Below are 26,061 nucleotides of genomic sequence, written 5' to 3'. Positions count from 1 at the left end.
CAACGCCGTTTTTTCTCCACTCGCACTGTTTCCTCCCCTCCTTCCGTCGTTCGCTTCTGCTGTCTCCACGATGACTCATTGTTCATGCATCGCGCCGTTTTTACGCGTGGGTGTGTTGGTGCAAGTGCCTGGCCTCGTGGGGTCTTTGGGACGGTCCTCTGGGACGAGTGCTGCGAGGAGTTGGATAGTTGGTCGTGCGTCTAGTTGCTGTCGTATGTGAAGCGCAGGAGCATGGTGTGGTCCGAAGGAAGAAGAGAGAAAGAGGTGATTAGATTTGTGTTGGAACTTTATGACGTAATCTGTTGCAAACGGTTTTTGAGTGGTCTGCAAGAAAGGGCGACGAAGCAGCGTGTATTCTCGGTAGTCTGCGGGGTGATGATATACATACGTCTCATGATTCGAAGGGTATTGTTTTGCAAGTTGCACGTGGGTTTCGGGATTTACAGATCATTTATCTATAGAGACACTAGTGGGACGGCTGTCTTCTGAAGTTGCGAAGTTTGTCAGGAGAGAGAGAGAAAGCGAGAGAGAGAGAGAGAGAGAGAGTTATCCTCTGGTGGTGTTATAAGGTTGTGTCAGTCAGCCGCAAGTTTTCTTTTGAGGGTGAGCTATTGGTATCTTCTGTGAGAAAACGAGTTTGACAAGTACAGGGATAGGAGCGAGGGAGATCAAGCTTTAAGGATAGAGGAGTTTGTTTTGGAATACAACCAGAGGAAAGGTGGGTACATGCTTAATAGACGCATCCAGTATGGCGGTGGGTACCGAAGTCGCGCATCCTGTGAGCATTTTAGATGGAGTAAGCAAAGCCCCTGTTGCTTTCAACCCCAAAGAGGATGGGATTGCTGGGGATAACATTGTCTATGTCGTAGCAGAGGTGGAAGCCAAACTGATGGCTGAAGCGAATGGCTGCAGCTTGACTGCAAATCATTCAATCACTTTGGCTCCCATTTCGGAGTCTTGCAGCAATAAGACTGAACCCATGGCATACCCTTCAACAAGCGCAGAGAAGGTATTATGCCGTATAGCTGCTTCTAGGGTTGGGATCTTTTCAATTAGAGTGGCCAGTATTTTGTAGCTTGTTCACTAAAGCAGTGTTGTAAGTTTTCTTTTTTTTTCTTTTTTTTTCTTTTTTTTCTGGACCGATTGACGCATACTCAAAGTAACGGCACAAGCTTTATTTCAGTTTGAAGGATGTGCATCTTATTAGTTTTTTTTTTTTTTTTTTTTTTTTTTTTTTTCATTTTTTCATTCTTCTTTTCTCTGTCTGCTCTGTGATTGTCACCCTCTTGTGCTATAGGCCTTTAAGTCTTGTGATGAAATCGTAAATCCTTTGCTTAATTGTGTATGAGCGAGTGAATTTTTAAAATTAAAAAATTGCAAAGTTTTTAATCCTTCTTGTCCAGTTTGCAGTTATGTATAACCCTCTAATTATTATTTTGATATGGATCTTCCCATTTTAAGAGCATTGCGAAGTTAGGTTATATGTCTTTCAGGAAGCACGACATATAGTTTGCTCCTTGAGAAGGATTCTTCATTCCAGCAAGTCATATACTGTCGTTTCTGAGTGAAGGGTTCATGCAGCTGTATTTAAGATCCACTGCAATAATTCGCTTTAGATTTAAGGCCAGATTTTCGTAGATTGCTTTGAGATTACGCTGAATGTAAATTCTATGGGTCGGTTGGGTATTCTGATCGCCTCTCACAGAGTAGTGCCTGTATGTAATTTCTCCTTAGTCGTGCATACACGACTGAAGCACCGGTTTTCTGCTACCCTGAGTAGTCATTCAATGTTGATGGATTCGTTGTCGCATTCTTTAAATTGCCCATAGTGCCGATTTAATTGCAGAGCTTCAAACTATTTCCTGGTGTTTTTGTTTTGCCTCCAGTCAAGTTAGGTTTAGGTTTTACTACTCTGTCTCTCTATTGATTTGTTCTGTGTGTTAGTTTAATTCAATATCTGTTTAAAAAATTATTGTATGGAGATTATTTCTGTAACAGGGTTTCTCGAAGTTATCCTCCAAACATTCTGTTGAAGTGTGGTGGTTGGAGTCTTTGCATGTAGTAGCTGTTTTCATGTTCATTTTTTGTTCTTCGTAGCTTACACAAGTTCAGTGGAATCAGTGAACACCCACATGATGTCAAATGTTTCTGTAGGTTCTCTATGTAGTCGATCCGTTTGACTTTTAATACGATCTCATTATTTACTGAAATTTAGTTTCCACCACGCTCCACATTCTTAACGCAAAGTCTGGTTGCGTGCAGATGGAAGGAAATCCAGATGAAGTGCCTATTTATATTGTTCCAGAGTATGTTCCAGAGTATCGATCTGGAGGTTGTGCAGAGAAAGGACTTAGGCGATTTATGGAAGACGCGCATTTGTGTGTAGATGACTTGGAGGAAACTCTGGGTTGTCGAGGCGCCTTCTATGGGGTAGGTATTTGGGTCATTAGTGTGGTACATGACCTGCTCATAGAGGCTCTATGTATGTATGCACTGTAATTATACTCTCATGAAACTTCACCAGTTTGGTTTTGTAGTTTTTTTAAAAATATGCACCGTGACCAAAAAATAGTTAGAAGATTTGAAGTTGAATCGTTGATGTGGGCAATCTGTTTCAGGTCTTTGACGGGCATGATGGTGAATCTGCAGCATGTTACGTCAAAGAACACTTGCTGCCATTTATTCTGAGAGATGCATCCTTCTCTTCTTCTGTGGAGGATGCTGTTAAGAATGCATACTTGGAATTGGACAAAGAGTTTTTAGAAGCTTGCAGACTGAATAAGAGCCTCTCTTCGGGGACAACTGTCTTGACAGCACTTCTACAGGGAAGGTTAGTACATACATACTTAGTAGTACGCTTTGTATGTACCTATATGGCATCTGATACTATAAGTAGTGTATCGTAGTGTAGTGACTGTAATGCAGCCTGGGTCTTGTTTCAGTTGATTAAATTTTATTAGTTGATTTTCTTAGCCTTAGTTTCGTATATACTGAATTATTTTATTTATTGTTTCAAGTTTTGGTAGGGTATTACAGGGAACATTCTTCGCAGCAACTGGGAATTAGTAAACACTTACAGCTGGGTGTTCTTGGCTGGCATTGCAGAAACTTGCTTGTTGCCAATGCTGGTGATTGTCGAGCAGTACTGTGTCGAAAGGGGCGGGCCGTGCCTATGTCCAGAGATCATGTTCCAAGTGCTGCCTGGGAAAGGTCTCGTATTGAATCTGCAGGGGGTTATGTGATCGATGGCTATATTAATGAACAATTAACAGTTGCAAGAGCTATCGGAGATTGGCACATGAAGGGCCTTAAAGAAGTTGGAGGGAAGGGGCCTTTGAGTGCAGTACCGGACATTCAGTCATTGGTTCTCTCCGAAGATGACGAGTTCCTTCTCATGGGATGTGATGGATTGTGGGATGTGTTTTCCAACGAGAATGCTATTTCATTTGCTCGGAAGCAGTTGCAGCGTCACAACGATCCAGAACTTTGTTCGAAGGAGCTTGTTGAAGAGGCCTTGAAGAGGAATTCACAGGATAATGTAACTGTCATTGTCATTTGTTTTAAGGCTGATGCCCCTCCGCCGCTTGTGCTTGAAAGAAGGACCACCGTTAGAAAATTCTGCTTTCAGAAACTTTGTACTGTAATGAAGGACGTTGATATCCCCCAAGCTTCTGCCACTGAACGCAGCTGCGTTGTTTGAAGAGATTTTCACTGCACTAAGGAGTGTGCTGTAGGATTCCAACAAGGTGATGATGAAGAGAATGTTCCACAATCGTAGAGTTAGAAATATTGAGGATATTAGTAACTATGCAATAGACAAGTATCTTCGGGTAGGAAGTTTATGAAATAAAGGCTGTAAACAACTACAGTACTGATAGGCTTTCACTTTTCGGTTACAGTTGAGATTAGGCTAGATGTGTTATATCGGCGCAGCAGGATAGTTGAAACTCTGAGCAGCTTATTAGGGTCACTGGTTCTCCTTCTGCCAGTGAACAAGACATTGTCCCCAATTCCAAGGGACGAGCATTCAAGCATTGCTCTCCTGCACTTTGATGTGCTCAGAATTGAGATTATTTGGTCTTTGCGTAAGGGTGACGATAACCACGTGGGACCAACGAATTTATCGGTAGTCTATCGTTGCTGCAGTTGGATATCTGAAAGAGATACCCAATTCAACCCTATGTTTTTTTGAGTACCCAAGTGTGCATTGGATCCGTTCTTCCCTCTGTCATCGTTCTATCCAACTGACTTAGATTCCAGTTACACTTTTAATTTCCAAGAAGATATCGAATCTACATTTTCTTGACTGCTACGCTGGTGAAAGCTGCCATGGACGGCCCATCAAAAATAATTAAACAAATTGATTTGAGGATAGTATTCGCATAATGACCACGAGAAAGAATGATCCTGCTATCTGTATTTGCCCTCTAAATATGTTAATTACAGTCAAACTTGGTTGGAAGATGTAATTCTAGAAGAATGCGTTACCATAGAGCATCTATTACACTGTCCAATGTTGGCAAAGAATATCAAGAATAAACCATTTGAATCATTAATCAAGACATTGTGGGCACCCATGAGATACTCTACTTGAAACATGGGGTATACAGCATGGTCAAAGTATTATTTAGGCACCTCGAAGGCCAAAATAGAATGCTAAGTGAGTTTTGCTCATTGATTATTATTTTGTACCACAGGTTGCGCTAAAGTTTATTCTTGTTCATAAAATTTTCGGAATCACATATTTAACAGAGCAGTTTTTAGTTGTATGTCAATCATTTTCTATTTTGTAACAGTTGGACCCAGACCAATTCAATGTACTTAATCAGAAGATTACTCTCATTTGCACTGTATGCAATATTTGTCCAATGTTTATTTGTCAGAGTTCATCTGTATGTGTGTAAAGTTATGTGTAGTCATTGCAAAATAATTTGGTTTTTATCGCATAGTTTTCAAACCTTCCCACTTGGTTTCAAATTTGTTCGAATTTTTCAATTTCTTCACTACTATCAATGAATTAGCTTACCGTTGCATTAGTCATTATGAATTTTTCCAACAACCCACTGCCCTTGAATGACGCACAACTACGCTTTGCAAGGATAGTTGTAAATAATGGCTAAATCTGTTCAAAGTGAAAAAGAGAAAGCAAGTTCGATATGTGCATGTGTTCGGCTGATTTCATTTATGTGAAATTTTCACGTACACTCTTCTCAGAATTAGTGAGAAATTTCGATCCCAATAGTATTGATGAAATTTATTTGCGGCTGAGGAAGGTTTTTGCATAACACAATTAATTTCTTTTTATTTTACTATTCCTTTTTAATTAGTTGGAAATAAGAAGCTATTATGAAAAAGAATTCATTGAATTTACACGGACTATGCACTGTATTCTTTACAATATTCTGAACCTTCTCCTTCTAGCTAATCATATCATGGTGCGATCAATGTAATAATATGCTGAACTACTTCACTTAATATGATAATTATCAACCAGTTTACAGAAATTAAAAGTAAAATTTTAACACAAGTGTAATTCTTTAATCGCTTTAGTGAAACTTGACCTAGTTCTTTCATGTTTTTAAGTCATAAAAATACATGATAAAAGTGATATCTTGCAATTATACACCCATACAATTTAGCATTCAATGATAGTGTCACCAAACTATTTTCTGTACTGTTTCCAGTTCTTCAGAGGATGTTTCAGTAGAGAATCGTATTTAAAGAAAAACTTGAATTTGTTTTTGGGAATATGAGACAAGGTGATAATTTTCTTTTCCCTACAAAATTTCGTATCCCCTTGCATAACCTTCCACTTACAAGTGGCTCGACAGATTAATCTAATTCTAGAGTGCACAAACTAAAGCCCAGAGCTTCCAAAGAAGCCAAGTCTCTTTTGGAATTTTCTTAGGCTCTGAAACAGATCTGGATTGCGCCTGCCAAACGAGTTCTGTTTGAGAGAACTCATGTTTATTTGATTCTTCAACATTACATGTTCCAATACATTGGATGCACTCCATACATTCGTCCGTTCAGGAGGTTTAGTCTTCAGATGATGAGCAAATCAAAGATGTTCTCATTGTTTAGAGACTTCTGTGTTCGATTCCTGACCAGCAGAAGTGGAATTGGAGGCTGCAGGAGTATCCTGACAGAGACCTAAGAGAACCAGAGACGACCTGCACGAATCAATTCAAACAGTTAGATCCAAAATAACACTTGGAAAGAAACTGCTTCTGCCGACACCATGAAACGTTACGATTTACGATTTCCCGTTTGTCATTTCAGAGCATCTACTGATAATTGACTCGAGATTAAATTCACTTACATACAAGAAAATTCTCCTGAAAATTACTTTTTCATTGTTAACTAAAAAAAATCTCTTATTACGAGTACGCTCCGTACCGGGGAACAGTGGGCCGAACACTTGGTTGATCGGCATGAGCAGCAAGTGGCTCCTTCAAACTAGGGAAACCCTTGAGTGCATCTTCCAACTGAGCAGTAGGCAACTGAACAATCGAAGTCAACTTTAATACTTAGAAACTGAACTTCATTTACACCAGTCAAGAAGGTGAGGACGGCTCCGAGACAATTAAAAAATCACTTAGATACCACGCATCCAGAGATGAAAATTTTGAATTTCGTGCAGAAGTGCCCAAGTAGCAGAAAACCAATGTCAAACAGTAATATCTCCTAATTTTTCAGCTCTTGATGTGATAACAGTAATGAACTATAATTAAGCTGACCAGAAAATCACCTGCAACAAGACATGAAAAGACTTTGGCTTCGTTTGATGAGCACACTTGAGAAATCCCGTCCACAACTTTGGTAGTTTCCATATCTGCACAACGAATTAGTTAGCATGGATCAATCAAAGAATTAGAAATTTGAAAACAACAGAGAAAAGTCAAATTTCAAAGATAAGGAAAGATCAAACACCATACCTGCTTACTAACTAACCGAGACAAAATTTCCATGACAAAACTTTCCTGCATCACACAAAATCTTATTTAAATGAGCCAGAATAGAAGAATTGCTCATTCACTACGTGTATTTCATTCAGAAATTGAACAGGGGATTTTCCCTGAATGTTATAATAATGCAAACAATATAATTTCACAAATTTGTGCTAAATAAAAAACTGTAAAGCATTAGACCACCAGAAGCATGTGAATCAAATGCAAATGATTCACGTCCTTTAATGAATTCATCGCAGGGCAGTTGGGAGATGACCAGTAGCAAATGAATGAGCGAATATCAACAAAATGAGAGCAAATCAGTGGGTTTCGATAAAAACCAGAGATGGGAAGGAATGAACAGCTTGAATTACTGTTCGCATAAATAGCAATGGCAATGGTGTTTGCTCTACCTATACACCAATTTCACATAGTATCATAATAAACGTCAGCTACAAAGCCAAAGACTTACAAATCTCACATGCAAAAAAGTTGTGACTTCGATTGAACATGGATATTCAGCTTGCGAGACAATGCAGCTCTCTATGTGGCACGACGACAAAACTTACCAGCTGATTTAAAACCTTCGCTAGAACTTGCTGAGTGAAAACAGTACGTTGTTGAAGGCAAGTTGCACAAGCATCCATGACCTATTACACCCAGGCATACACCATGATAAGAATAGCATTGCATCCTCCGCGTCTAGCTTTTCTTAGTAAGAAAAGCACATTATAACTCAATGCGGTCACAATTTCTTAGATAATCAAGCTGTAACAAATGAAGTTCACATACCTTCTTCAAAGGGACAGAGTCTCTGTGTGGATCAATACCATGCAGAGAAATCAATACTTCAGCTGGAGTCAGGGCTGGACCAGTGTGCGCGGAGCCCTGCAGATTATAGGATGGCAATATTGTTACTACTATGACTAAATGAGGAACATGCAGATAAACTTAAACTGAACCAGATAAAATGTTCGATATCAGTCGACTCCAACAAATTGTCCAATTTATGGTGATACCTGCAAAATGCGAGCGAGGGCAGCCTGGAATTTCTCATTGCTCAAGTCTACCAAACGTGGAAATATTGGAGTGACCTGCCATCGAGGGATAACCAACCTTCAAAATCTGACAGTAAGGTCGCTGATTACTACGTTCAAAAGATGCAAGTATGATCTTCAGATTAGGGATACTGCTGCAATCTACTGATCGTTTGAAGATGTACTATCCTAGCGAATTTAACCCACGTGAAAGTGTACAAGCAATTCAGATATTGAAAACATTTAAGATTTGAGAAAGACATTAGACCTCATCCTTGGACAACGAGGAAAGCACGGGTATAAGGTAGGTTGCATCCTGTTCCAGTTCACAAAACAAACCCAATTCAGCTTGTGCCTTCTGATCTAGGTCAACGTAATAGCAGCAAGCATCATAAACATAATTTCATTGGACTAGGAAGGAACAGGCCTAGAAAGCTCATGCGTACAATCCTAGATTAAAAAAAACTTCGTTAAAGTTTTGTTTATATGTTTCTTAGACTTGACATACCTGAAATTTAACATCATAAAGCTTCTTCACAGTAGCAATCAGCTCCTCGGAAGGTTCAGTACCATCCGTGAGACTATGAAGTACCTGCAAACCAGTCAGACATGTTCTGAAGTAAGACTCACACCGACAGCAGGTACTCGAGTCTAAATATGAATTTACTGCGCACTCTTTGCAGTCTTATCAAACCCGTAATGAAGGTCCGCATGTCAACAGTGTGCACATGCACGAGTCATGCGGGGATTAGCTAGAAATAAATATTACATAGATGACCTTAATATTCAATGTTTAATATTTATTAGTCTCTGTCAGTCTAGATACAACGGAGAGCTAAGTTTTGATAGTCAAATGACTCTCCTCCCGAATATGCCAAAAATTAGAATCCCTAATTGAAAGTTCAAATTGGCAAGCTAATACTGTGAGACATCGGCTCCCCGATTAAGGATCAAGATAAGTTCCAACCTGCAAAAGAAGATTCTCGCTACCAGCAGGAGGATCAGCAATGAGCTGAAGGAGCTCCTGGGATGAAGATCCAATAGTGCGGAATAAAATAGGAATGTGCCTGTGGACAGCCTGTGACAAAACAACTTCAATCTCGTCGTTTTTTTCGTTTAGCAAGTTGGAAAACACACTAGCCTCGTGTACAGAAAGAATTAAACTAAAAGGAACCGTATAGAAGAATCTATTCTAATCAAGTTTCACCTGCTTCACCACCTTCGAAGATCTGCCGTAGACCTGAAATAGCTGACGTAGCAGTGCATGCTTCTGCTTAGGTCAGACAACAGAGCGGCAAGGATTAATAGCATTACATAATCAAGCGCTAGTTCTCACAAGTCGGCGAAGGAACGTTTCGTAACCAAGGTCAATCCAATTCAAAATATACACCTCACTAGTATCGAGATAACTCCAAATCCACTACTAAATTATGTTTTTAAACATAACGTCTGTGCTAACCAAAGTTCCGGACATAGAGTACGAAGAAAGAAATTCGGAGAAATCCTCACTAACAACAAACTCAAAGCTTCTGAGTCCCTAGACTTGAGGAAAGTCCACTACAACAGAGGCTTCAAGAGGAAGGACCCACCTTGGTACACAGGGCGAAAAAAAGAGACATACACCGTTGAGCTTCAGATAATGACAAAACTTCAGTGTTCTTCGCAGCTGTAGTGGGTTGTTGTGCGCCTTCATCACCGGCCACGTCCATTGGAGCTACCCCATTAGCTACTCGCTGATCCTCATTCATTAAGTCGGTTTTCACAGTATTGTCACCCTCCAATATATCCCTCTCTGCGGTATCCCCAGATTGATGGTCTACCACCGAAAGAAGACTTGCAGTTGCAAAATCTTCAATGTTTTGCGCCACAAATTTGAGGGGATACAGCTTATTAGCGACCTACATTAATTGTGGCATGTTAGTATAGAAGAATTCAAAAAGGAAACGACAAAACTTAGAGACAAGATTCAAGACGTTAAAACCTAGGGTCCAAACCGTTCGCAGCAACGAACAAACACTTGAATGGTCGATGTAACCCTTGTGCAAGTTGTAAAGCAACTTATAGTGGAAATAGCAGTTAATAGGTTAACTATACCAGTCGAATTGCTTTCGCTCGCGTGTCATCTGATTCGTGAACTGTACACTGCAAACACAAATCACTGTCAAAATGATTCTCAGAAAGTGAAATACAAGAAATTACCAAAAATATAAACACAGAAGAACAGTAATGAGGGTGAAAAGTCTGACCTTGAGAGCCATTTTTAGACAAGTGTCTCGTGTAGGTGGTCGTTGCAAAATCAAACTCCACAAAGCAGTGAGTCCCGCTGTAACATGCTCACCCTTTGATGACTCTGCTCCACTTGGTGGATTACAAAGCTCTTCCACAAGCTTCAGTGTGCTCATTGGGACCACAGGAGCTTCACCTAAAAGCCGACTTAGAGACCTATCACCAGCTGAAATCTTGTCTCTCAAACCTTGTGCCTGGTTGGCACGTAGAGACAACCAGGACCATAAGTGTGGTAATCCTTCGAAATCATCACAATCAAAAAGACTGGTTTCGAACGTGATCAAAAAAGTCATTCAATGTGCATCTCATCACATAGCGAAGGCAGCAGCTAAAACTGATTAGAAAGCCATTATTGATTCAATTTTACATATTTTGCACATCCTGCTGGTTCGCTCTAATGTCCCTCTACTGACTCGTACATATGCGCTACCAGAAAAGTACTACTGCAGAGACTGCTAATGCAGCCAAAGATGGGTTCCGCTAACGCACCAGTGAAAGTAAAAACTGCTCGTAGGCAAGTGAGGTAGACATTGGCTGTTCCACATCACTGCACGCATGCTCTGCGAAAAGTTGGTAAAGTACGTGTAGCACCAACTCGTGACCCTGCGCCCCAAGCCAGAAAATTCAGAGAAACTAGTGGCCGATCACACGTCCACAACTATCACACTCCGGAGGAGTTACATATCACTTTCATACAAGCCATTCTATATGTATCCTTTCTAAGTTGTTTTAAGGCTAACAGAAACCAGAACCTACATCTATTCCAAACGCTGTAAGAATTAGCAAGCATCCTCGTGTAACGCACTTAAGAATATCATTTTCATCTACACCATGTACGAAGCAACTTTCCACAATTTCCAATCAACGCCGGATTTTGCAAGATATTTGAGAATACAATTTCCATGCAAAATATAGTCAATTTATCATCATGAAGACTAACCAGACTGCAATGAAAGAATATAACTTCTGGTACTTAACCATCGTACCTTGTGAGCTTGGTAGTCAGCTAGAACATGCTTTTGCAAAACCTTCAAGACTTCGGTATCTTCGTATGACTGCATGAGAATGGCATCAAATCAAAACACATGTTAACGAAGTATTGAGAGGAGACAACCCAGACAACATGAATAATGAGAAACATAAAAGAATTTATGCCTGCACATATGTCATATCAACATTACATTGATTGTGTAAGAAATCTCTCTTTTCAATTAATAACTCAAGGACCAAAGAATAAAACAATGCAAAAGTGACACAAAAATTTCAGCATGTACAGGTTGGTAAAGTTGTGGCAATAAACTTAAGAAAACGATAATGCTCAATAAATCATCAAAAGGTAGGGGAGAAAGTAGTTTTTAAATATTATTTTACATCAAGATATTATTCCAGAAAATAGTGCAAGAAAACCCAGAATAAATTCTGCGAAAGAAAGACCATTGATACATAAGATGTAAATCGGAAAAAAAGAAAAACAACCACGAGTCTGGCAGAAAGGGGGCGTCAATCCTGTACTACCTGAGCAACTAACCGAGCCAGTAGAGCGATTCGAAGGTCTGCACCACCAGCTGCAGCAATGGTCTTGTGATTCTCCATTATCCGCACCAACGAAGCTGTGCTCAGTGCTGCTTGTTGTTCTGCAGAGAGTGGTAGTAGCGTAATCACTGGTGAAGGAACTGCCACACGAAAGGGAGATCAGTTTCAAAAATCAGATGAGCAGATGAAGAGTATAACGCAATGGAATAATAAGGACAGTCAAAAATAATCCAACACTATCCAACATTATCTAGCAGACCAGTCGCAAGAATGTCATATCTCCGGTAATCAGTACAACAAAAACAACCCAACGCTTCTCTGTGCTACAAGGAGAGAGGAGCCTCACTTTATACAGTGAGCCGACACAGAATGACTTCGAATATTATATATGTTCCTATCCCAAGTCAACTAAAACCTGTTCGTGTTGATAGAGAGAGCTTGATCATTGATAAAGAACTTGAATAATACTGAGGTGATCATACCTGGAACAGTAGATACTCCAGACTGTGGAGGTGGTGACGAGGGAAGAGATGGATCAGAGACGACTCGATTCTCTAGTTCGATTGGCTCCTGCTTTGGCTCCTGCAGTGGCTCCTGCTTCAGCTCCTGCTTTACTTGGATATGAGATTGACCAATTGATCTATGATTTGCATTTACATGAAACATAGCACGTGGATCTCTTGAATTTGTTGATACATTTAACGTATTCTCTAAATTCGAATTCCCCGTTTGTGCGTTTGCGACAGGCGGAGGAACAGCATTCACCTCGACCTCCAATTTCGGTGTCAACAAAACAGTTACACCGTCAGAAGGCACTGCTGGTCGAGGATCCAGTCGCCGAGGGTCCTGAATGCAGCCATGCCATGCACACAGTAAGTTGCTTAGATGCAAAGACCGTCTAGGTTCGTATCCCTTGAGGAACATCTTGCAGAAAATTATATTCGTGTCACTGTGAGCAGAACAGGCACAATGGAAGCGATACAACGTTAACATGTTTGGTGCTGAATGACAACATTTGCAACGTCGTATTGTACTAAAGACAGTCCTGAAAAAAATCCAGTATCTTCGATTGATAACAAACATGTACTGTGCACGCAGTTTATCGTAGAAGTCATATGCTCCTAGTGTTGGATTCCGCTGGGCAGAGATTGAATGAAAATACCTTCCGCAAATCTTGAGAAAGATCCGCAGTAGATGAATAAGGTTGGAGAGCAGGTGCACTCTCTATTGGTAAACTGGTTACAGGATTCACTGGAATTTCTGGAGGACCTGAAGGGGGAATAGGACCTAGACCCCAATTTGCGCCGAAATTCACTTCTGGAGTAAAAGGAGGAGTGCTTGGCAGATGAACCATATTGGCAATAACAATTTCAGCGAGCATGTCAGGTGTCAAACTCTCTATCAATATCTGAACAGAAGCAGCTCCTCTTTCTCCTTGAGCTAATAAAGTTGCAAATGCTGATATAAGAGGAGCTACGCTATGATCTCCATATGCAGCAGTATTTCCCATAACGTTTCCAGTCCCATTTGGAATGACAGGTGTCGCTTCACCTTGAGTTGTAATGGGGGCTACATCATGTCGGGACCGTTTACCAGAAACTTCATTGAAGTCAATCGATTGCACATTTCCGTTTTCTTGAGGCAGGGACCTCTTGCGAAGTGACATGTCTACTGGTGCTGGTGCAATAACCTGGATGGTAGAGACTTGAGGTGTTGATACGAATGGTGAGATTCGCTCCTGAACAAACGAAGTGGCACAAAACCAAGAGTTGTAAACAGCACATAATTGTTGAACCAAAAACGCGGGAAGATGCTAGGGTTTGCAGCACCAGGATAAGTACACTAAGAATACATCACTCAACAAACACATCAATTGACTTGAATTGCTCACTGTCCCCAGCCAGCTTGAGACACACCATAAAAGGGCGACCCAGAAAGAGGCCGACCAGATATCAAAGGACAAATGTGAATTTCAAAGCGTGATAAGTCGAGAGGCGTTCGATTAGTACTCACAAAATGAAAACTTTCAATTCAACAGCACAAACAGCACAAACAAACAAATATACTTATATAAAACCAACATGACGACTAATGGAGATTACCTCGTCAAAAAAACCCATTTAAACTCAATCCCAACAGCAAGGCCTTAGAAACTTTTATCCCCAGCGCACTTAGACAAGAAATGCAACCATTTAACCAATTTCTGATTTAAAATTTTAAATACCATTCCTACAAAGTCAGTTAAAACAGCGCTGCCAACCTTAGTAGAAACTCTAGTGTCCTTCGCTGTACGGTTTCGTTCTGCGACTCGCACAGCCCTCTCCAGATGTCTGATGGTTTGATCAGCTATATCCCCCACGTTCATGGACCTCAAAGCTGCAACCAATCGATCTCGCCACTGCAAATAGTATTCCCAAACCAGACATCAGTCCCTATTCATTGAATTTGTCCATGGAGATAAATATATAAAATAAAGAGATGCCACATTCACAGAAATACCTCCAAGCAACTTCGTTCTATTCCAATTAATCTCACAGTCTCAAGGACTGCTTGCGTCTAACTTGAATCTCCAGTGACAACAAAATCAATTCGTACGCACAAACTAAAACATTCACATTTCAAGATAAAGCTTCAAATGATGATCCCTGCTCATCTTGATCAGCAATTAATAATCTAAGCTAATATTTTCCGGAAACACGCCTAAAGTAATCGGAAAAAATTAACAGGAAAGTTTAAAACCAGTTCACAAAGGAAGTAACAGATATATCTTAAAACAACACCAAAATTAGCGAAAGGGTAAGGAAAACAAACAATAGACTAACCGGTAGAGCACCAGGCTGATTTGATTTCAGAAGATTAAGAAACGCGCTTTTCAATTCGTGAATAACACTTGCAATTTGACTGCCCTGGATAGGCTCGCAATTTGGTGCTAAGGCTAACAAAACTGGAAGAATTCTCCCAAACATAGATGGCCTTTTCTTTGCAATACCTGCCAGACTGCATCATGTCCACATTTAAGAATGATGACAATGCCAATGCAGAGAATATTCCACACAAGAAGAATAGAAATATAAAGAAAGATATATAAAGACACGGTACTATACGCAACGCTTCAATAAAAAATTAGAGTGGAACATGATATTTCCGGACTCCACGAAAACATCACAAGGAAGAGGAAAACTTCTCAAAGTTCAAAATAATCTACGACAGACATACCAGCTTTGTGTAAGTAAAAAGCTTATGGTTATAATCCAACACCGAACAGATTAAAAGCCGCTACAATGGGAAATTAACCAATTAATTAAATCTACTTAAAATGTTGAAAACGGTGGTAGAAAACTGAAGCATTCAGAACCGTTACAGGTCTTCAGCACGGGATTCAACTGTACGACTCAATAGAATTAACCATCTTTAACATCCAAGGAGCAGAAAAAAAAGACTTCTTTGATTTCCTCTCACATCATTAGCGTTACACAATGGATCCAAAGAAAAACAAAATATTAAGGCCAAATAGGAGCCACCAACGATTGAGATATATATTGCTAATAATATGGATATGAACCTTCTGATTACTGAACGAAAATTCATTGTAGGTACCGTTCAGCACTTCTAACGAAAAGCTGCATGCAAGGATGTCAAAAAGCCATAAGAACCTCTTATCCTGGACAAAAAAGGAAGACTGTAATTTCCTATAACGGCCCGAGCACCTTTGAAGAGGGTTAATAGTATCTAAATTTGACAAAATCTGAAAATGAGGCAGTCCACATAAAGGCCTAAGGACTGTATGATATGATGATCATATTCGCAAAATGGACCCAGATGTCGTCAACATCATGCGGACACGGAAGCACTACGATTTTAATTGCACGACTTGGTGCAATGTGCAGATGGGATACACAATACTATGTACGAATCAGAATATAATTATTGTTACACATGTGACAATAAACTTCTTCATTATCATAGCAAAATCATATCATCAACTTTGAGAAGATATAGGAACATCACGCCAATGTAAATGATAGCACTACTACCAATGCTGTTAAATGACATGTCCACTAATAATTAAATTTTTTAAGTTCGATTTAAATCTGTGAAGTCCGGAAGAATCGTACGGTCGAGAGCACCAGATGCCAGTACAATCACAACTATCAGATTCATGACGAACTGACTCCTAGTCATGTTCCCAATCAAGCAGCGACCACGACTACATAGACCCACATTACGTAACACACGGCAAGTCTCAAAAATAAGCTTTATTTCCTCCAGCGGGTTACGTAGAACCGTTCCCAGCATACGGGGACTACTGAGACAAAAGGAAGTGTAGGGCATTAACCTGTTAATAATTACAATGGCAACCAGGCAAGGAAGCGTAGATGCCTCTGGAGTCCGTAATTGGTTCAACAGAAGTCCAAGGTTTTTACTGGCCTCCTGTCCCAACACAGTCGCATCTAAGACCGGGTGTCCTCCAGCTATCCATGTCATATTAAACCCTCTTGAGGTACCTGGTCCACCAAACTAAAACATTAAGTTCGAGTCCTAAGAAATAGTGTTGTGACTTCTAAAATCACAATGTGCACATTACAAAGCACCATGTGAAGCTCATAGCAATACTTTCTACCTTGCACATGGATTTCTCTGTGGAATTTCTGTGGTCAAAGAAGACGTAAAGAATAAAAAGTGTACAACCTGCAATTTGATACACAAACTTACAAGTGATAATTGCTTTGTAATAATCTAAAGACTAATTATCACAAGCAACGAACTCTAACAACAGTGACAGTGCGGCGCTCTCTTTATGCCTCCACCTTCCAGTTGAAATAAACCCAACCATGGCAATGCCACGATAAGGAACACCCCGTTGATAACAACTCAAGGCAGCAATTAGGTTATCAAATCCATCAATTCAAAAATGGCCTAGTTACCCTCTATATAACTATCCACCTTGCCTCACAACATTCAAATGCATTAACACCATGAGAAGAAGAATGAATCTGTAGCTGACCGTCAGAAGACTGTTGGTTTGGCAATAAGCCGTTGGGGTCAGGTGTAAATAGCAAAATTGTTGTCTCCACGAACTTGAGAGCCAGCAGACGTACCCCGTCGTTTCCATGCTACAAACACATCAGAAAGTAGTCGATAATTAGTAGAAAGCTAATTCAGAGTCAACTTGAAAATTATTATTGCTAATTTTAGAATTTCCTGCAAATGTTCAGGGGGTCATAAACACGACTTAAATTTCCAAATTCATAACTTGAATTCCGAATGCAATTTACAACACAAGTTGCAATCCGAATTCGCATACAAACATTCACCGAGTTCCTAGCATGATATGTAAGAGTTTCATGAGCATCCTCTGCTCCATGATCTGGCAATTGAACTAGTCCATCTACAAGACATTTAAAATAAATTCAAAACCAAACTCGTTTGCATGTGCTTCCAGGACGTTTCGAGATCACCCTAACCATAAGAGAAAGGCTATGTCCAAACGAATCAGTATCGAAATGCCCGACGAACCAAGGAAGAGGAGCATAATGCAACTCTTCTGTCCAATTAAAAACACCTTTCAAACAGAAGCTTCCACTCTCTGATTACCTGAAAAGCTAGAGAAAAGACGGCATCTTTAAAACAAGTCATCCAGTTCCAGCAATCCACTAGCCGCCGTTCAACCTGCCCGCTGTAGACACCCTATGCAGAGTCCACAACCATCAGATTCATTGATCCTTGGCCCAATTTTCTAATTTAATCACTACATTACAGCTGAACATACTGAAAGACAAAAATTAGGAAGATAAACAAATATGTTTAAAGAGAGAGGGAGAGGGAGAAGAGGAGGCGGGGGATTTCTTGAATGTGCATGAACACGCGACAAAAAGTAATAAAAATGTAAAAATAAAAAGAAGGGTAAAAAAAACGTCATAGGCATAATGGTTGTGAGTGTTGTGAGGTCATGTGAGATATAAGACAGACAACATCAACATGAACCAGACTGTACCTGAAGGGCAACTTGTTCCAGAACAGACCGAAATATATTGCTACCACTAGTGATAGCCCGCCGAGCAACTGCTGGTGTAGCATCTTGCAAAAGTGAGAGTAAAACAGGAACTATGACTGGCACGAAGTCAACATGTTTCATACCAATTCCTTCTATCATCCTGCACACAGACAACACCAGCTCCAATTTGACCTCTTTGAGAAGGCTGGAATGCGCGGCAACCCTAAACCCTAAACTTCTTGTGAACCTGTGCGGAAGTTTATGCTTGACATTCAAAGTGCGAATACTTATTTTGAAACAAACCTAAACCAAATCATACAATTGATTCAATCGAAAATTTCCCATTGAAAACTGCCGGACATAAGTGTCAAGAGAAACGGCCCTTACAAATTAAGCACGTATTGAAAATATGAGAGTAGAAGGATGGAAGTGAGACGCACTCTGCAAGATATTTACGAATAGGGCTACCGGGCTCCGTCTGAAACTCCATCAAGTACGGTACAAATTCAGGAAGCAACGACAACGGATCCCGATACAAAACGAGCTCCATAAGAGTTTTTAATAAATCCACTTTCGCTGAGGCTTCCCCGGTCATCTTAACCTCGTTTAACAGTGCCACAGCTTGCTCCCGAATCCCCGCCATTTTCTTCTGCCTTCTCGTCGTAATCGCTCTCCAATCCCTCTTCTCAACACCACGCTCTCCACATCCTAATCGCTTGTTCAGAAAATACTAACCTACCTCATGTCTGCAAGTACTTCATTCTTCAAGTATCTGCATCATCTGCGTCCGGAGCATCACCGTCGGCACTCCATCGAAACAAGCGCTCATCGCCATTCCCTGGCTCCGCAAATTATTCCCTGCTGCTCTGAGCCCTCACTCACGGCACCAAACTCTAAACCAAAAAGCATCCGCGGTTGGAACCATTGAAATTGCTCTCAAGGAATGCACCACGATCCAGACACAGAATTGGTTTCCCAGAGTAACAGCAGCCCCGCAGAAGAAAGGAGGGGAAGAGGAATGGACCAGGGAAAGGGAAAACGGAAAAGAGCCCAGGCGTATGGCGAAGGCGGGCAACGGAGGAAGAGGAGGGAGGGAGCTACAGGTTGAATAGGAGGAGGACGAAGCTTTATTTACTTATTTGTGTATGTATGTATTTATTTGTTTAGGGCTGCGGTGACGAAGATGTTTATGATGGCTCTCTCCGCGCGCGCCCCCTCTCTCTCTCTCTCTTTCTCTCTCTCTCTCTCCCCTCCCCCTGTCTGTCTGTGCCGCGCCATGCCGCGCTCCCACGTTCCCTTCTGCGTTCCCTATGCCGTAAGCCTTGCAACACCACACCCTCACAAAATTTTGTCCGTAAATTGGTTTCATTTTTTTTTCCTAATGTGATTCAGTAAATTTTAAATTATTTATTATATCAATAAATTAATGATAATATAATTATCTAAAAATTTAATATATTTATGTTTATTCAAACTCTAACAATGAAGAATTATATGATATTTATTTATTGATGTGTTTGAATTCATATTATGTTGACATTTGGAATTATAGTATTTATATGTTACAGGAGGATGAACAGGATTTTTTCTTAAATGAAAAAAATACATATCTGTATTTGCTTATGTAGAAACACATTACTGATTTTATTTATTTTTAAATTTAATCTTTTGTTACTTCCAAGAGAATACTTCTATTTTTCTTTTTGTATAAGAGTGGAACTGCATAAGATATTTTCATATTATCAGTAGTGAGACTATATATGGTTGTATACAAAATTATTTCAATAATAAAAAGTGACAAACTGCCTTGTAAAATTGCAAAAAAAGTGTAATTTCATGCCATTAAATTCATTTTTTAAAATGACAGTAGTATAATTATATGCCTCTTTCAAAGTGAGTTTTTGTATTTGACTTTTGATACTACAATGCTTTGCTAGATGAGTGACAAGATAGAGGTTTTAGTTTTGTTGATCTCTTTTCTTTGTAACTTTGACAATTGAATTACTTGTCTTCTTTTACAAACTACAAGTCTTTTTTATGTGTTTTATAGAATAGATATGCAAGTGCATTGTCTTGAATTGCATTCTTGCCAACTTTAGGCTTTCAATATCAAAGTATTTACTACGGAAAACTTTGTGTGGTGTCCCAATGAATATATAATTAGGAGTAGTTTAATATTGTTGCAAATGCTTTTGTAATTGTCTATACTTTATCTATAGTAGTAATGACGTCAAATGATCTAAGAAACGTTGATGGATGCTTTTTGCAATTGTTCTTTGAGATTGACCCAATTGCTACAGCATGCATTGAAGATGAGATTATACAATGTTCTTTACAATGTTGATGGATTGAATTGAATGAGATTGTATAAACAAATGTGGGTAAATAATGGCCAATCCGTGCTCTACAAAAGGTATTAGGGGCAATCCAAGAAGGAAGGTATGAGTTGGAAGAGAAGCAAAAGTTTTGCCTAAAAAAGAGGTTGGTTTTACACACTATTATGTGAATACAATAAGAGATACTCCATCTCTATGCAATCACGTTTTATGTCATCTTCTTTCATTAATGAATACATATAGACATTTGTGAAATTTTATTTTTTTATTTTTTACTATAGTTTGATACCTCAATCAACTATTTTTAGGATTTTCATACAAAGAGTAAGAATCACAAACCCAAAAGAAGGATAATATTGAGATGGGTGGTTTGAAGAGATTTTGAAGAGATTTGTAACGTGGACAATTGAATTATAAAACAACATATTTTTTGTAACCATGGCTTGGCTTCAGCAAGTCTTATCTTACAAAATAGCTTGATAGTCTTAATTTTATAACTTAATTTTATAACTACAATTATATATATATATATATATATATATATATATTATTACATTTACATCTTAAAAATTCCTAGTCTTTCGAAACAACAGATTTAGTAATAATTGATTTTACAAAATATTTTAAGAAACATGGTCATAAACTTCGAGTACAGGCCCTGAATTCCTCGCTTTGACGAACCAAAAAGTCACGTATATCTTGGTACTCCTTTAGTTCTTTCAAAACGTCGGATGCGGTTCTCAATTTGATGAGTGTGAATTCTATTGATGGTGGAAAGGTGACCTTTCCGGTGCCAAACGACAATCCTGATCCTGCATTGTCTCCTAGACTAGTAGCTCGGCGAATTTCGCCAGGTCGCCCCCTGATGCTGTTGCGTATAGCAACAGAGTTGGGCTTGGGTGGACTATTCTTGACTATCCCAGTGGATTTCGCAACAGGATGGTATGGAGTAAGTCCAGCTCTTGACACAGGAAGGTCTGTTAAGACGGGTTGTGTCCATTGCTGGCGTAGTGGAGGTGCTCTAGACAAAATCCTGACTAATGCCCCAGCATCAGACCCTGGGGTGTTTCCCTGGAAGTCAGGCGAATCAGGAATCTTTGACCTCACACCTGGACTTCCAACCCTGACAACAATAATTAACACGGAGAGTGAATAATCACACCACCAGTGTTCACAGTTGCACAAGATCTTACAAACATTATCGCAACAACATACCAGAGCCTACAAAAAAAGCAAGACTTACAAGTACGGTTGCTTGTTGTCTAACCAAAAATCTATGTACACTCTGAACCCCTTCAGTATGGAGCGATACAGTTTAGTGTAGATCGAAACATGCCTCACACACCTGAGTGCTTGCATCATGACCAACTACCATCCAACTACTCTACGGCAAGACCTTCAACTACTACGCTCACTGTGTAATTGTGTGCACAATCAGATTAGCCAGAAAAAATCCATGCAGCTTGCAGTGTCAGAGAGGTATTCTAATCAGCACAACGTTTAACAAGAACTATAACTTCGCTACACATCAATCAGTATGCAACCATTTGATCAAACCGGAGTACCTGCTTCGATAGTCTCCTGCTTTACCGTCGTCGATTGCAAATGGACACTCCTCAGGGTCCTCATGATTGTGGATAGAAACCTTGCTGGAGGTTCTAAAGCCACCTTGTAAGAACTCTGAAGGACGGTACACAAAGCGCTTAATGCCTGACTGAGATAGCTCAGCAACCTGTTTTTCTAAGAAGATCTGGAACCCGAACATGAAATGCCTTATCAGTTCTTCGTCCATGAGGACACAGTGCTGAACTGAAAAGAGGTAAGATTCTTGGGAAAAACCTTATGCAGAGAAGATGAAGGGGGATGGGTGTGGTGAAAAAGAAGGGAAAGGCAGAGAGTGTGTATAGGAATAAATTGCGAGTCGTAGGGAAGATAATGAGATGAAGATAGATGCATAAATCCCTTTGTGACGAAGAGTTTCAAAGTGAGAACTTAGAGCACGTGTGTCGGATGAGGAGGAAGAGTAGTGGAAGAAATGAGGGGGTTCTGGGTGAGGAGTTTTAAAAACCAAGTAAATAACTAGAAGGGAAAGAGAAACATCATACATAGGAAGGCAAAAATAGTAAATGGTGCAGGCGGTGACTGCACCTTGCGTATGCCCCCACTCCAACTGTAGAGTCGTCCAAGTACCGAGGTTGGAGAATTTGGCGCTGAACCTGAAATGAATTACACCTTATATAAGCACAAAAATGAACTCCAAAATCCCTCATAATTGTTTTTGTACCAACCGAAAATGAGACTCAGAGACAAGGTAGTTCTAAACAATCGTTAGAACCAGACTAGCGACAGAGTTGAACTTTACATAATGGGTTAATTCATGAAAAACACCGACCTGACACCCATTATCAGCATGCATAGTAGGCAACAAGACACTAAATGAGATTCCTCTCCGAAGTAATCTGGAAACACAAAAGTAGCACACATTGTGCTAGCTCTGTCAGATTGTGACAGCACTTGAAGGGGGTATGAAAGGTTGAGAGGTATTCAGCAAGTAGTTGAATCTTGTTGCCTACCATAACTAACGCATCTATATATACACAACGCGCTCGATTTGATTCGGCAATATGAAAGATCATAGGCGGGAATACCTGAAGACGTATTCCAAGTCTCAGAAGACCCCAAAATAGCCGAAGGAAAACAAGATGGGAGAGACCAACTGCTTAATGTTTCATAAATCGTCAAGAGAGGTCAAGAGTATTGCGTTCACCTGATGAAGGAGCAACACATGTCCCCCGTCCATCAGAACGTCCCCTAGATTCTGGAAACGATCCTACTCTGTCAATTCTTCGCAAGGGTTGAGTTGTCGGGCTGTCGAGATAATTGGGGATTATCTCCGGTACAAATTGAGGGGTAACTTGCAGGGCTGAAACAGCAATTACATTCTTGTACATGGCGGCGATGCACAATCTGCCCCACTGCGTCTCAATTGGGGTTAAATTGCAATTTGTCATCCCGCTTCTATCCTGTTCCGAGAGCGCTGGAGGTGCATGAGAGACCATGTATGAGAGGGAGAACCGCGGGCTGTGTGACACAGAATTTGGGGGATTGAACAGCCTGAAGGCGGGCAAAGTGCGCGCCAAACAATATAAAGAGCGTAACATAATCACTACCCTCTTATACACAACAGGGAACTCCAGAACATTATGCGCCGGAGCAGCAGAGGGTGATAATCCTCGTTTTTGACCTAAGCTTGAAAAATCCTCATCCACGGGAGAATCCCCTTCAGCAAACGGCTGCTTCGTCTGATCATAGCTCACAACCCACCTTTCAAGCAAGGTCAGCGACACCTCCCTCGCGGGCGAAAAGATGGCGCCATCACTACCATCACTCCACGATTCCCCCCTCAAATTAGGCACCCGCTGCGGCGATTCACTCCACTCATCAGACCTGCGCCGTCGGTTTGAACTCTCGTTACCACAAGATGACGACGACGGCACCTCCATAGCCTCCGTCGGCTCGTGAAAAAAGATGTCCACCACCATGGGCTCGTGACACACACCCCGAATGCACGCATCCACACTCTTCTGCACATGGTCGGAGCTCTCTACCTCCAAGTTGAACAGCTTAGCGGTCTCCTTCCGTGTGCTTCCTCCACCCCATCCCTCTCCGACCATGTACATACAGTCATACCCATCTCTGCCGGTTCCGCGCCTCACGCCCTGTTTCTGCCGATGAGGTATCCTCGCCCCGAGAATTACACGCAACGCCTTGGCACAACATTCCGACACCATGGAATCCATCTCTGCCTTCTCCGTCTGCGAGGAACCGAGCGAAGCCATTGCGAAGGCTCCACCAAACACTGATCCCCACCAATCCTCTCTACAACCAACCCATTCCCGTGACCTTCCTCCTACAATTCCACCGCAAGCACCGCCTTCGAATTCCGCCTGTCGATCACTCGCAGCAGCACCACCAGTCCCACCACCACCACCTTGTGGGCAAGCGACAAGGAGACTGTGGCCTGATCCGGCGCGTGAAGAAGCAACAAGAGTGCCCGTGAAATTGGGTTGCATGCTCATGGGCATGATTCAATACTGCTCCTGGCTATCATCTGGACCCACGCTCAACACGAGCTCAGCGGAGTGTAATCGGCAAGCGCCGCAACTCCAATTCACGCAGCAAAACTGCGCTTCCTCGCTTCCTCGCTCCCTCGCTCTCTCTCGCTCTGTGTCTGTCTTCAAACGTCGACGAGTTGTGCTCTCTAAGCCCCGCTTCGTCTCACGGGCGGCGTCCTTCAGACGGAGAGACGCCCCCCAGAAAGCCCCAAGTGGGAATTATCCCTTCTTGAGTTGTGTGGGACCCCAAAGCATTACTTCGTTTCAACTCTATTTAACATAACACACAATCGAAGAGTTACCTTGATTCATATATATATATATATATATATATATATATACATAGAACCATTTATGTTTATCTTCAATTTTATTGGCAAAGAAAATTCTTGTTTACTTCAATAGCTTAATAGATAATAATCAAAGAAATGCATTGTAAAAAAAACATTAGATAATGATAAATGGTAACAAATGTGAAAAGATAAAAATAAATTTTTACATTGTGAGAGGGTATATTTTTTTAGTGATTCTGACATAATTTTTATTTATTTTATCAAACAAAAATTCTATTCTATTATAAAAAAAAACCTCAAATCCATAAGTTTATTATGTATGTATGTATGTGTGCATATATGAAAAAAAAATATATAATCTATAAGTTTACCATATATCTATCTATAAATATATATATATTTAAATATATATATATATATATATATATATTTAAATATATATATATATATATTTAAATATATATATATATATATTCTAAAAATAATAGTATATACGTAAAACACTAAAAGCCATTCATTTTTATGTTTGTCCATGTATTTACAAACTTATTAAAAATAAAGATTAAAATTTATAGCTAATTTTTGTCTTATTTATGGGTCTCATTAAACTAAATAAATAAAAAGAGACCCAACATTTAAATCTAATATCAAGAGTAAGAAACAATGAACTATACCTATATTTTATGTTATCCACTTTGCAAAAAGCAAATGATTTTTATTTTTATTTTTATTCATATTTGTGTAGTAATATTTTTGAAAACAAATCATTTAACTTCTTTAATTCCACATTTCCAAGAATATTCAAAATCCTATTACTCAACATGTTACCTTTTAACTTTATTAATGTTGATCTCAATTATTATTTTTTGTTATTTTTTCTTTTCTTTTCTCTTATTTTTTGTGCAATTTTTTTGCAATTTAAGAAAAATGATGTACAAGCTGAGGTTTTTAGTTAAAATTCTACATTTTAAAAAAAATTACTTTAATTTTACACTTAACATTTTGATTGAAACAATTTTATAATGGGTTTTGATTGACTGCCATGTATTCATGGAAATTTGCATTGCATGGATGTAGAAATAATGAATTAGCAAAGGTATAAATTTATAGATGAATGAATTTTTCAAAATAAATCTCTACTAAAGTGCACATGAATGTATTAAAGTTGAAGTTTTCAATCTGAAATTGTTAAACATATTACAAAGATGCAAGCATTTCATACTGTTTATTGAATGTTATTTATTCAATTAGTTTTTACAACCCATTATAATGTTGTGAAAAAATTTAATCAGCTTAAAGCTATTGAAATTATATTTTTTAAACACATTGAATTGTAAAACTGAATAACAAATTACAGTGTCAGAAACCGCATCAACATAAGTGTATCACAATAATAATATCAGTGTAATGAATATTAGATAATCTATAAAATCAGGATTCACAATATAATCTAATATTAAATTGCAACACTTGATAATCAAGAACTAGAATAGAAAGTAATCAAACCATTTAAGTT

General features: G+C 39.7%; 3 protein-coding genes across 7 annotated transcripts; 1 reads left to right on the top strand and 2 right to left on the bottom strand.

Moving 5' to 3' along the window:
- The first annotated feature begins 419 nt into the window (after positions 1-419).
- Positions 420-4,181, top strand: LOC112275875 (putative protein phosphatase 2C 57). Its single transcript, XM_024506585.3, has 4 exons — positions 420-1,009; positions 2,263-2,430; positions 2,619-2,830; positions 3,106-4,181. Exons 1-4 carry the CDS (start codon positions 749-751, stop codon positions 3,698-3,700), a joined length of 1,236 nt encoding a protein of 411 aa, XP_024362353.1. The 5' UTR covers positions 420-748; the 3' UTR covers positions 3,701-4,181.
- A 1,517-nt stretch (positions 4,182-5,698) lies between these two features.
- LOC112277347 (uncharacterized) lies at positions 5,699-18,917 on the bottom strand. Of its 4 annotated transcripts, XM_090245052.1 has the most exons (28): positions 18,242-18,917; positions 17,802-17,961; positions 17,402-17,494; positions 16,812-16,920; positions 16,143-16,311; positions 14,629-14,803; positions 14,067-14,204; positions 12,969-13,544; positions 12,572-12,652; positions 12,289-12,388; positions 11,789-11,946; positions 11,260-11,328; positions 10,763-10,876; positions 10,234-10,467; positions 10,082-10,129; positions 9,577-9,885; positions 9,195-9,257; positions 8,955-9,065; positions 8,496-8,579; positions 8,256-8,303; positions 7,970-8,044; positions 7,743-7,838; positions 7,520-7,600; positions 7,292-7,363; positions 6,939-6,983; positions 6,752-6,835; positions 6,400-6,503; positions 5,699-6,173 (listed from the first exon to the last, which is right to left on the bottom strand). In XM_090245052.1, the coding sequence occupies exons 1-28, from the start codon at positions 18,442-18,444 to the stop codon at positions 6,074-6,076; spliced, it is 3,699 nt and encodes a 1,232-aa protein (XP_090101178.1). In that variant the 5' UTR covers positions 18,445-18,917; the 3' UTR covers positions 5,699-6,073. The 4 variants fall into 4 exon arrangements, with proteins under 4 accessions (XP_090101178.1, XP_024365310.1, XP_024365323.1 ...); XM_024509542.3 differs by having other exon boundaries at positions 12,289-12,652; XM_024509555.2 differs by having other exon boundaries at positions 12,289-12,652; positions 17,402-17,483; positions 18,242-18,382.
- Positions 18,918-20,596: 1,679 nt separating this feature from the next.
- Positions 20,597-24,361, bottom strand: LOC112294368 (autophagy-related protein 13b). Of its 2 annotated transcripts, none has more exons than XM_024544702.3 (4): positions 22,905-24,361; positions 22,286-22,353; positions 21,703-21,887; positions 20,597-21,260 (listed from the first exon to the last, which is right to left on the bottom strand). In XM_024544702.3, exons 1-4 carry the CDS (start codon positions 24,220-24,222, stop codon positions 20,774-20,776), a joined length of 2,058 nt encoding a protein of 685 aa, XP_024400470.1. In that variant the 5' UTR covers positions 24,223-24,361; the 3' UTR covers positions 20,597-20,773. The 2 variants fall into 2 exon arrangements, with proteins under 2 accessions (XP_024400470.1, XP_090101175.1); XM_090245049.1 differs by having other exon boundaries at positions 21,703-21,817.
- Between the last annotated feature and the right edge of the window lie 1,700 nt (positions 24,362-26,061).

This window comes from Physcomitrium patens, chromosome 2 (assembly GCF_059467195.1).
Source record: "Physcomitrium patens ecotype Gransden chromosome 2, ASM5946719v1, whole genome shotgun sequence".
Taxonomy (NCBI): Eukaryota; Viridiplantae; Streptophyta; class Bryopsida; order Funariales; family Funariaceae; genus Physcomitrium; species Physcomitrium patens.
This window is presented reverse-complemented; position numbering and strand designations above follow the sequence as displayed.